This window comes from Marmota monax, unplaced genomic scaffold (genome assembly GCF_021218885.2).
Source record: "Marmota monax isolate L192 unplaced genomic scaffold, Marmota_monax_Labrador192_F-V1.1 WCK01_AAM20220418_F8-fsc00157, whole genome shotgun sequence".
Taxonomy (NCBI): Eukaryota; Metazoa; Chordata; class Mammalia; order Rodentia; family Sciuridae; genus Marmota; species Marmota monax.
This window is the reverse complement of record NW_026694573.1, coordinates 1,711,777-1,724,006: the sequence shown is the minus strand read 5'-3', so window position 1 is coordinate 1,724,006 and position 12,230 is coordinate 1,711,777. Positions and strand designations below refer to the sequence as shown.

The 12,230-nt window shown below is 47.3% G+C and overlaps 1 protein-coding gene and 1 long non-coding RNA gene across 2 annotated transcripts; both read right to left on the bottom strand.

The window, feature by feature from the left end:
• Positions 1-666: 666 nt before the first annotated feature.
• LOC124077031 (uncharacterized) lies at positions 667-4,262 on the bottom strand. The gene is made up of 2 exons (XR_009224623.1): positions 3,457-4,262; positions 667-3,046 (listed from the first exon to the last, which is right to left on the bottom strand). It is a non-coding gene; the product is annotated as an uncharacterized LOC124077031 (long non-coding RNA).
• A 371-nt stretch (positions 4,263-4,633) lies between these two features.
• On the bottom strand, positions 4,634-11,330 carry LOC124077030 (tubulin alpha-3 chain). The gene is made up of 4 exons (XM_046421223.1): positions 11,195-11,330; positions 10,028-10,176; positions 9,018-9,698; positions 4,634-5,039 (listed from the first exon to the last, which is right to left on the bottom strand). Exons 1-4 carry the CDS (start codon positions 11,313-11,315, stop codon positions 4,743-4,745), a joined length of 1,248 nt encoding a protein of 415 aa, XP_046277179.1. The 5' UTR covers positions 11,316-11,330; the 3' UTR covers positions 4,634-4,742.
• Positions 11,331-12,230: the final 900 nt, after the last annotated feature.

The following is a 12,230-nucleotide window of genomic DNA, read 5'->3' as shown; positions in this document are numbered from 1 at the left end:
AGAATCAGCCTATGCATTTTGCTCTTTGCCACTTCACAAAATGAAGACTTTCAAGTTCTCATTTGCTGAAGAAAAATGACACTGAGGCCAGGATCTATCTACCTCCTCTTCCCAAACTTCCAGGATCTAATTTTTTTTTCTTGCTAGGCCTCATTACTAGCCAAGCAGAGCATCCACAAGTCAGTGATAGTCATCATCATTCCCTTTTTTTTTCTGATGGAGACCAACCAAATATTAAGCAGTGCAGGGGATAGCCTTCTGACCTGCCAGGCAGGTGAAAAGAAGCTTACTGTGCCTTTGTATATTATGAATGTTCTTAAAGGGGCTGGCTTGCTTCAATCAAGATTGTTTCAAGACCCAAGTTAAAGACTGCTTGGCACTGTGCAGTGGTCCATACAGATACTGTTCTGTCCTTCAGAGAACCCTATGGGGCAATGAGTTGTATAAACAGGAGTCTCTAATACCTGTTCACCTCTGAAACACTGAAAGGGGTAGTTAGGGTCTAGAGTTGTGGCAGAGTGCTTGCCTAGCATGTATAAGAACTGGGTTCAATCCTGAGCACCACATAAATTATTACCAGCTAGTGAGGCTGGCGACCTGAGCTGGGTTCACAAGATCTGGCTGCACCAGCAACTTATGGTGAAAGAAGCATTCAACACACAGAAATACATTTTGCCTGCAGGACTCAGGGACAGTTCTCGACCTTAAGGGTCTGTTGGAAAGAGAGAACTTGCACCTAGATTCTTTATTTTAATGGGGGGGGGGGGCGGCACACAGAAGGAAGTTCCATGGAATGTTCTTTCCAAATAAGGCAAGGGGCAGGTTTCAGAGGATTGAGTCTAGCTTCCTGATGTCTTATGGTCAGCAGATTGACATCTTGGCTAGTCACAGGCACGGAGAGAGGAAAGTGCATATGTGTGTTGCACAGCCCAAAGAGCATATAACACCAGGCCAGTCCTCCCATCCACTCGAATGCTCATAGCTCACACAGTCCATGGCTCGCTTGCAACAATGAATAAATTAAAATAAAGGCATTGTGTCCATCTGCAACTAAAAAAAAAAATCTTAAAAATTAGGAACCAGGATCTCAGCTCCCCATAGCCAATCATTTTGGGTCTCTCTGGGGACTGCCAACACTGTCTGGTGGGAACAAGGTTCGAACCCTGAAGTGAGCCAGATAGCAAGACAGCCTTCTAGAATCTACTTTTATATGGTATCTGGTGGATCACATAGGTCCAATTCTGATCCTGTGCTTGGTAGACAGATAAATAAGGATGTTAGAAACTTCAGCCTTGATGGCTGGATCCTCCTTCAGATCATGCTGCTACTCATCTGCACAGCAAAGTTCTACACATGCTCCTTCAGAGTCTGGCGGATATCTGCCTGTGCCAGCTTCTGATGCAGGTTTGTCAGCTGCAGCACTGCTTCTCTGCCTGCAAGCCTGGAGCTGGCACTGGACCTTCTACAGAATATTGCCTACCTGGCAACTGGTCATTTAGAACATAGGCTCTGATGGAGGTATGGCAAGAAAGTTGAAGGGGAGATAGGATAAGGCTTGAGAGAGGGATGCTACTGTTCTGGTAAGGGCTGGGCATCTAGAGAACCTAGAAAATCTGGGAAGAGGCTCTCAGATCCTGTGAAAGAAAAAGTGGCAGGTTCTGAGGCTTTTTTTTTACAGGAAAGCAGGTGACATCAGCAGGAGGAGTTACAGAATGGAGCTGCAGAGCCCTTCAAAGCAGCTGGAGAGAAGAGAAAAAGAGACCAACAGACCACATTTCACAGCACTGACCTAATACATGAACCCCATCAGAAAATTAGTATAATAAAAACCACATCTGGGTAGATACCATAAAGCCCTCTTTCTGTCATGAGATGGGAGTAAGTGGAGGGAATCTCTGACCCACAGAATATACTGTTTCGGATATATATATATATATATATATACACACACACACACACATATATTTATATATATTTTGTACCAGGGATTGAATACAGGGGTGCTTAACCATTTAACCACTGAACAACATCCCCAGGCATTTTTTAAAATTCTCTTAAGATACTTGGGGCTCACTTTATTCTCACCAACAATTCAAGAATATTCTATTTTACACTGAATGCATTTTTATTTTTTAATATAGGGCCTTGTTAAATTGCTGAGAATAGCTTTGAACTTGGACTCCTCCTGCCTTAGCCTAATGAACTGCAGTGATTATAGGCAGGAACTACTGCACCCATCACATACCACTTCTTCCATTCTCAAATCAGGTAACTCTGGGGGCCGCTTGGAAAACTGGGCCCCTTGGTCTTGGTTATCCAGTGCAATTTGGAAAAAGACTCAGATATGGTGGGAACTGCCCCTTCCTTCAGCCTGTGATAGCCACTGTGGGGGAAAAGCAGCCCTAATGAGCTGAAGAACAAGTGCTGCCACTTGGGCCATCTCCCTCTGGTACCCAATACAGCTTCCCTAGTACTGGGGTTGTGGCAGGCTGGAAGGCACATAATAAACAAGTTTGAGAAAATGCCACGTGAGGCAGAATCCCACCAATCTCTTAAAGCTGAGATGGATGAAGCAGCTCCACCAACAGGGCTGGACAGACCAGCCAAAAAGAATTCTTTTTGTGGGCTTGCTGGGAGGCCTGGGTGAGGAACACTCCCTGGAACAGCTGTTTTTCTCTGGTGTTACTGGCAAAGTGAAACTGGGAGTGCGCTTTACTGTACACAAAGGGGAAGGGAAAGCAGCACTTTTGGAACCATGGCTGCCTGTCCACCTGGCAAGCTGTCCTCAGGGCAGCTGCTCAGGGACTGCCTCTTCAAGACACAGCTGCCCCGCTGTATACTATGCTGACACCCCACACCCTGCCCAATGCTGGCTGGCAAGGAAGCCCACCTGATTCCCACCAGCCCAAAGCAGTTCTCCTCAAAATGTTTGGAGCAGAAGTAGATGTACTCAGAGGCAGGGTCCCACAGGCCCTGGCCGCTGGGGTCCAGCCGCTGACAGTTGGCCAGCCACAGGCTACGCCTCGGATTGTCCTTCTTGGGAAGTCTGCAGAACCACAAACCCATGAGAACCAGGCTGCCGGAGCCCCTGGGCTCATGCTGTTCAAGTTCCCCAGGGAGGAAGAGTAGGCCCTGCACATGCCGCCAGGAGACCTCCCTGTGACCCTGTCGAAGAAGTACCCCCGCTACCTCTGGCACAGACCAGGAAACTGAGCCCTGGCGAAAGCAGGCAGCGCGCTCAGGGTCCGCTGGCTGGGAAGAGAAAGCACCAAGTCTAAGCCTAGTAAGGGTGGATCGGACTCGGGCGCAAAAGGTCCGCCCCCTTCGCCCGCCCACCCACATGTTCAGGCCTCAAGCGGCTTGGAGGAAGGGGAGGGACGAAGGCACCTTTGCGATTCCAGCGGAGGTCGACAAAACGCATGCGAGACGTCTCGCACTAACACGCACGGCGCCGACCTGTGGAAAGAGATGCCGCGGTTGCGCGTCTCGCGCGTTTCCCGTGTGCAGCAGCCGGCGGCCGAGCAGTGGCGCGGCATCTGGGGAAGAGGCGGGAGCTTGGTCGCTGGCGGCCGTCCGGCCCCCGGAGTGGCTTCATGACCCCAGCTGTCACGCCCTCCAGGGAAAAGTGTCTCGGAGGGACCCCAGTAGCCCGATCTCGGACCAAACCTGTTCCAGCCCGTTTTCCTTGAGTTCTGTCAGCGGCACTCACAGTCCCGCTATTGCTGCGTAGCGGAATTCTCGCGAGTAGTGGCGCTTAACGGGCGCGAACGGCTCTCGCGAGCAGGGGTGGGGGGTGGGTGGGTGCCGAAAGAGTTTCCCAGCCAGCTGGCGCTGGAAGCAGCGGGCTTTGTCGGGTGTCGCGCCTGCGTCTTCCGGTTAGGACCCTGGGATGCGCTTCCCACTCCTGGGATGCTCGTCCCACTCCTGGGTCTTTCCAAAGGCCAGCTCTTCGTAAACGCTCCACACGTTTGAAGGGGCTTCCTGGTGCTGGTCCGTGCTGCGTGTCCACGATGCCCCGGGATCCTCGAAAGCCCGCCGTCACGCAAAGGAAGGACTCCCTAACTCAAGAAGGCTCTCGCGCACACAAACGGGTCCAGGACTCTTGCGAAGAAAAACAACCCACCGGAACCCTCTGCTCAAACTTGACACCATCTTTCCGGGGGCGAGGGTTTGAGGGAGTGCTTGCAGGCTGTGGCTCTTGAGTACACTTTGGGTAATTCTGGAGGTTCTGTTGTCTCCCACAGCGGCATGCGAGCAGTGGAGGAAGGCTAAGAACGTATGTGGAAAAGGAAGTTAAGAACTGGGTTGACACAGCCCTAGGCGAAGTCCACTGCACCCCGAATGATTACTGGGTGAAACCCTTCACGATGTTGGAGGAAACAGACATCAGTGTGTCTGCCAGACAAGAATGCCACGAAGGACTAAAGAGAATGCTCAGATTGAAGACATTGATAATTCCCTTAGGAAGCCCTTCCGAAGCCTTTCTGGGAGGAATGCAGTACTTAAGCATACAAACGTGCCTACCAATTCTCTAAAAGAAACAAAGGGATATATTTTCTCCTGAGGAATCCACTGGCAAAAGCGGGCCTCTAGACAGGCAGTTTGATCAAAGTACAGCACACAGAACAAATAATGCCTCAATAAACAAATTTTAATAGGTAAATATATCCTGTAAATGTTACAGTGTGCGCGCCCAGGAGAGAGAGTGAAAGGGAGAGTTGCTGCCAGTCATACCCTCCCAGTCAGTATTCTTCCCCTTCTTCAGCCTCTGCTTCCACAGAATCCACGCCCACCTCTTCATAATCCTTCTCCAGCGCTGCCAGGTCCTCTCGGGCCTCTGAGAATTCCCCTTCCTCCATGCCTTCGCCAACATACCAGTGCACAAAGGCCCGCTTGGCATACATGAGGTCGAACTTATGGTCCAGGCGGGCCCAGGCCTCCGCGATGGCAGTGGTGTTGCTCAGCATGCACACAGCCCGCTGCACCTTGGCCAGGTCTCCTCCAGGCACCACTGTGGGGGGCTGGTAGTTAATGCCCACCTGCCAGGGAAGAGGAACAACAAGAGTGAAACTGATGTAGGTTTCACATATGATGGCTTATTGAAAACTGGAGCACTGATCCCAGTTTAAACAATGCCCTGGCCTGGGATTGTATGTAGCTCAGTGGCCCTGGGTTCTAGCCTCAGCACCACATAAAAACAAATAAATACAATAAAGGTTAAATCTTAAAAATAGTGCCCTGTAGAAATTGGTACTAGCATTTTGGCATAAACTGTCAACATTTAACCATACTGCTTTTAGATTCACCCACAGGACAGCATAAAATAAGATGTTTCAGTTTTTTTTTAAACCTTTTGTTTTTTTTAATGTGGTGCTGAGGATTGAACCCAGTGCCAAACTTGTGCCAAGCAAGCACTCAATTGCTAAGCTGCAACCCCAGTCTGATGTTTTAGGGATTTTTTTTTTTAATTTTTTAATGAAGGTATTTTATTTATTTATTTTTATATGGTGCTGAGGATTGAATGTGTGATAGGCAAGCGCTCTACTGCTGAACCCAAACACCAGCCCTATGTTTTAGGTTTTTAAGTACAGAGCTGAATCTTTTTTCTAATGGAAAAACTAGAAAGGATCGTCCATTTATAAGCAACCAGTTCAGTCATATTACATCTCTAAAGTAAAACATGAAAAGAATGAGGGCTGGGGTTAGAGCTCAATGGTAGAGCACTTGCCTAGCATGTGTGAACCACTGGGTTTGATCCTTAGAACCCCATTTAAAAAAAAAGCATTCTGTCCATCTCCCAACAACAAAAAACATTTATTAAAAATGCAATATTACGGGCTGGGGTTGTGGCTCAGGATTGAGCACTCACCTAGCACATGCAAGGCCCTAGGTTCGATCCTCAGCACCATGTAAAAATAAATAAAATAAAGGTATTGTGTTAACTACAATTAAAAAATAATTTTAAAAAAACAATATTTCGGGGCTGGGGTCATGGCTCAGCCTACCACGTGCAGAGTCCTGGGTTTGATCCTCAGCACCACATATATATCAGTAAAATAAAGGTATTGTGTCCAACTACAACTAAAAAATAAATATCTTTAAAAAAACAATATTACTTAAAAAACAAAAGAAAGCAAGAAAAATGAATTGAGAACCCAGTTCAGGTATATCAATTGCCTAGGGTTTGATGTATAGTCATTAAAGAAAACAGTTGAATTTTATGTAGTTAAGTGTGTGTGGGGAGTGGGAGAAAGAAACAAACCTATGTGGTCAGCATTAAACTCAGAGTACAGCCTCAGAGGCTACTGGAACATGCTCTGAAACTGAAGCACATGAATACCTGGGATTGTGTTGAGTCAGTGACCCTACACTACCCTGTGAACAGAAGTAGTCAGCAGGAGCTCTACACAAAGCTAGGCTCCAGAGGCTTTAGAAGGGGTAGAGGGAAGAGCACAGGAGCTCAAACTCTTGATGGAGGGGTTGCCCTCCCACAACTTTAAAGCCCAGCCAACTAGCCCTTGTAAGTGGCAGTGCTGCCAGATTTCCTATTCTGTGTGGCCACTTGTATGCAGGAATTTGGGTCTGCCACCTACAGGGAAGGAACATGCATCCTTTGCCCATGTCTGTGACCTCTCTGTCAGCCAGCATCATCTGTATAACAAGAGGCATACCATACCTGAAATAGGCAAAGACATCTCTTAAAGGACAAAAAAGCTCTGGAGAAGGGGAAGAGGATTTCAGCTTTTCAGCCTTCTACCTTGTTTTAATATTTTGCCAGTGATTTTGTAGTATAAAAAGGCCAAATGATGGGGCTGGGGTTGTGGCTCAGCAGTAGAGCACTTGCCTAGCACGTGCAAGGCCCAGGGTTTGATCTTCAGCACCATATAAAAATAAATAAATAAAATAAAGGTACTGTGTCCAACTACAACTAAAAACTAAATAGTAAAAATAAATAAATAAATAAATAAATAAATAAATATATATATATATATATATATATAAAAAATAAAATGGGTCAGGGCTGTGGCTCAATGGTAGAGCATTTGCCTAGCATGCGTGAGGCACTGGATTTGATTCCTGGCACCACATACAATAAATAAATAAAAACAAAAGATGTTGAGTATTAAAAAATAAAAGCCAAATGGTTTTAATGGAAGAGACTCCTTGAAAATAGTGTATCCCTCAGCAAATTGTTGCAAAAGAATGGGTGCCAAGTCGTACTCTGACAAAAAAGAACTTAGAGCAAGGAGAATTCAACAAGGCCCACCTGGTGCCAGATGGTCTTCTATAAGAGGACAGCAGAGGCTATGACACACTTTACTACAGACTTGCCTCCCTGCTGTCTCTTAGAACAACTCAGCTAGGACAGCAAACCTAGGCAAGCATCCTGTACATGCCCTGCCAACTGAGGCTGCTTTATATGTCCTCAACTCCCAAATGTCACACTTACTGGAAAAATATTCTTGCTGTTCAATCCAAAGGCTTAAAAATTAGAAACAGAATGGAAAGTTTCAACAACTACCTGTAACCTCTAACTAGCGTCTGCTATCCCCTGTATTACATTTGATGACTACTTCAAGGTCAGCAAAGTCTGTAGTAAATTTTACCTGCTTCTATGAGTTACTTTAAACATGTCAAATTAAAAATACCCTATTACCAATAATCTGTGTGCAGATGTCTTTGTGAACTGGGGCTGAGAACTTTCAAAACGCTTCCTATAGTAATAGGCAAGCCATGGCCATTCCACACCAGAAGAAGATGATTAACACACATTCCGTTTTCAGTCTGGAATGACCCTGGAACTTTACCTCCCCCAACACCTCAGGAACTCATCAGGGCTTACAAATGTCGGGGCCAGTTGGGCTTGGTGGAGCACACCTGTAATCCCAGCAACTTGGGAGGTTGAGGCAGCAGGATTCAGAGTTGAAAGTCAGCCTTAACAGTTCAACGAGTATATAAGCAACTTAGGGAGACTCTGTCTCAAAATAAAATACAAAAAGTGTTGGGGATGTGTCCCAGTGGTTAAGAGCCACTGTGTTCAATCACTGGTTCCTAAAAAAAATTGGGGCCCAGAGCTTTGTCTAAATGGAAAACTATTGTAAATAAGGACTGATATCCACAAACCAGAGGGTAAAGAGTTGAGGAACACAGGTATGGGGAAGCATTTAGTCTGATAATCCAACAGGTGTTACAGCCTGAGAGTCTAGGATGGCTTCCACATACATGGTGCTTTCCTCATAGTAGTCGTTAAACATGGCTAAGGGAACCTTGAAAATTTCATTGTGATTTTGTATATGAGACAGAGATCCCAGCCTGGTTTGGGGAGATAAGAGCAACCTACCCTTTTCCCCATACTTAAATGCTTAGGGCTGGGGATGTGGCTCAGTAGTAGAGCGCTTGCCTCATAGGAATGGAGCACTAGGGTTGATCCTCAGCACCACTAAATAAATAAATTAGGAATTGTGTCCATCTACAACTAAAATTTTTAAAATAAAAAAACACTGAGATACAGGTTTAACAATCCATTCACAAAAAACATAAGTAATGCCTAAAATTCAGAGACAACAGGTGACCAACATCAAGTAAAGTAAAAATCTACCATTTGGACCAACCAAAATGGAATCATAGGCCCTGACAAATGTCTAAAGCCAGCAGTGAGGTGAGGGAAATCATATCAGGATCTGCTGTCAGACTATCTCTAAATTCTCCTTCCCATTACTTGAAGGCCCCTGAGGCTTTGGACACTTAAAGGTGTCTCAGCCTCAGTCTTCTAAACTATTAAGAAACTGGTAACGCAAACCTCACCATCAACTTTAAAGCATGGTTTTAAGAAAGGAGTGCATAGAATGAATGTATTTGATGAAGTATGAGGCTATTAGCTAATCAATTACTAAACCTGTTCTCCTTGCAGTCTCATTAACATGAAAAGAGGCAATCTCCCTGAAGGAGGTGTGCCTTTAGGGTCAGCACCATGCTGCTCCCTGACTAGCATGGTGACTAAAAAGTACCAGTCCTACCTTAAACCCTGTGGGGCACCAATCCACAAACTGGATAGTGCGCTTGGTCTTGATGGTGGCGATGGCCGCATTGACATCTTTTGGGACCACGTCCCCCCTGTACAACATGCAGCAGGCCATGTACTTGCCATGGCGAGGGTCACACTTCACCATCTGGTTGGCCGGCTCAAAGCAGGCATTGGTGATCTCGGCCACTGAGAGCTGCTCGTGATAGGCTTTCTCCGCCGAGATGACTGGGGCATAGGTGGCCAGGGGGAAGTGGATGCGGGGGTATGGCACCAGGTTGGTCTGGAATTCTGTCAGGTCCACGTTCAGGGCCCCATCGAACCGCAGGGAGGCCGTGATGGAGGACACGATCTGCCCAATGAGACGATTGAGGTTGGTGTACGTGGGCCGCTCGATGTCCAGGTTGCGCCGACAGATGTCATAGATGGCTTCGTTGTCCACCATGAAGGCACAGTCGGAGTGCTCGAGGGTCGTGTGGGTGGTCAGGATGGAGTTGTAGGGCTCTACCACAGCTGTGGAAACCTGCGGAGCTGGGTAGATGGCAAATTCCAGCTTGGACTTCTTGCCATAGTCCACTGACAGCCGCTCCATGAGCAGAGAAGCGAACCCGGAGCCCGTGCCGCCCCCGAAGCTGTGGAAGATGAGGAAGCCCTGCAGTCCTGTGCACAGATCCGCCTGCAAGAAACCACACAATGTGAGCCAAAGGCTGTGGAAGACACACCACCAAACTCCAACAGGCCAGGCTCACTTCTCTGTGCTCTCACAAGTTCACATGGACTCAAATAAGTGCCTAACCAGCAGGCATTACCCTCAGAAGCCAAAGCAGACAAGAGACAGCTATCAATGCATCTCAGCAGACACCATACAAGAAGACTCTGCAGACTTGGTCAGATCCCAGAACCTGACCTAAGACCTGCCCAGACGACCTCCCCTTCACAATCCAAGGCCCACCGTCCCCCCCACCCTGGAATCAATTCAAGAAGCTTCCTCGGTGCTCTTCTTACCAGTTTGCGGATCCTGTCCAAGACCAGGTCCACAATCTCCTTGCCAATGGTGTAATGGCCTCTGGCATAATTATTGGCGGCATCTTCCTTCCCAGTGATCAGCTGCTCTGGGTGGAAGAGCTGCCTGTAGGTCCCCGTGCGCACTTCATCTACAAAAAAAAAACCCATGATCTGGGAGTCTCTCCGGCCTGCTGTATTCACTAAGGTGGACACAGCCGCGGGAGGGACACAGTTGCTACAAAGCACACACTTGAAAATTCTCTGTGTGGAGCTGGGGATGTGGCTCAAGCGGTAGCTCGCTTGCCTGGCATGCGTGCGGCCCGAGTTCAATCCTCAGCACCACATACAAACAAAGGTGTTGTGTCTGCCAAAAACTAAAAAATAAATATTAAAAAAAAAAGAAAATTCTCTGTGTGATACACAAATGCCACTTACGACTCTAGCAAGGTAGAGTCAACAGTCGTACAAATGCCAGCAGGACCAGTTGCCACTGAGAGCAAAATGCTCACATGCCCATATGGGTGATTCTCTGGGTACATCTTTCTTTCCTACCCCTAGCTACATCAAAGGATACAATTAAAAACTCACTCATAAACCCGCGGTCTCCAGGTCAGCATGACATTAGCGGGGCAGTGCCATCAGGGAATTGCATGTGGCCTGGGTCACACAGGTATTCTGTTATGTCCCGGGGGAACCAATGAAAGGTGCTTTGTTTTCCACCTCTTATGGGAAACAACCTAGGACTTCCAATCTAGAGGAACCCAATGAATGTTCTACACTTAAGTTTCCAGTCTCCGGGCAGCTCAAGACTGTATATGCCAACATGTCAGTGTGGGTGGCATGAAGGAGGGAACCAAGGCTGTGTACCCTGCACTGTGTGTGCACAGGAGCCACCTGACCAGCAGAGAGCCAGGAGGGAGTCTCTCTGCAGCCCAGCTTACTGCTGGCTAAGCAGCTTTTCTCTGCAGGGCAGGTTTCCTAATAGGTGCCTGAGTCCCACAGTCAAGAACCTTCAGTCCACACCAGTGAGTTCCTCACCCAGCAATGTTGGGAGCATAGGCTTCAACATCTCTCCTTTCTGCACAGGGATTCAAGGAGTCCACATGGGACTTTACCAAGGCTCTCCCACCCTCCCAGGAAGGCCCCCCTGTAGGCCTGAGCACCTACCAACCACGGTGGGCTCCAGGTCCACAAACACTGCTCTGGGCACGTGCTTGCCAGCCCCGGTTTCGCTGAAGAACGTGTTGAACGAGTCATCCCCGCCACCAATGGTTTTGTCACTTGGCATCTGACCATCGGGCTGAATTCCATGTTCAAGGCAGTACAGTTCCCAGCAGGCATTGCCGATCTGGACACCTGCCTGCCCCACGTGGATAGAAATACACTCGCGCTGGGAACCAGAACATAAACATGAAACCCACTCCTCTTCAAGGGAAATTAAACCATATAGCATGCAAAGCATTAAAATTTAGTATTTGTACAGTGCCTCAGTGACTGGCACTTTCATAATCTTCACTTTTAACCTCTTTTCCCTATGCTACCTGAATTGCTCTGTGGCACTCTAGCTGTTAAGTGGCAGAGTCAACCACAGAACTTAAAATCTCTTTGCAAAACCAAGATTCTTTTTAAAGCCTGAGAGCCACGTATCGTTAATAATGAACTCTTCATAGTGGCTTATAATGGGAACTGAGGAATAAAGAGAAGTGTGCACTGGACAACGGATAATGTAATGAAGAGTTAAGCAAGGAAAGATGGACTAGGTTCCAGATTACCATGGCCCAAACCCAGGTATTCACTGTGTGTCTTCCATCTGCTCAGACAGATTGACCTCTGTCATTCTCCATCCCATTTACTCCTTCTCCTGCTTCATATGTAGGTAGTATTACCTGTCTCTGACACTTTAGAGGACAGAGGCTAAGACCATGTGTGTGTGTATGGTACTGGGAAGTGAACCCTGTGGTGCGCTCTCACTGAGCTACTTTACATTTTTTATTTTAGACAGGATCTCAATAAGTTGTCCTGCCTGGACTCAAACTTGCCATCCTCCTGCTTCATCCTCCTCAGTAACCAGAATAATAGGTATGTGCCACTGTGCTTGATTGCTGAGACATCTTAACTCTTGCCCTATGGCTTCTGGTTGGTTTTCCCAGTGGACAGCAGTGGCAGGAATGAGATTATAGCAAATGTAGTCAGGATGCTCTCC

Excerpts from the sequence above, each read along its gene's own strand:
- LOC124077030 (XM_046421223.1), bottom strand. The coding sequence starts at position 11,315 with ATGCCAAGTGACAAAACCATTGGTGGCGGGGATGACTCGTTCAACACG. Across the intron at positions 10,177-11,194 it reads CCTGGAGCCCACCGTGGTTG|ATGAAGTGCGCACGGGGACC; the intron begins GTAGGTGCTCAG and ends TTTTTTTTGTAG. Across the intron at positions 5,040-9,017 it reads GGTGCCCCACAGGGTTTAAG|GTGGGCATTAACTACCAGCC; the intron begins GTAGGACTGGTA and ends CTTCCCTGGCAG.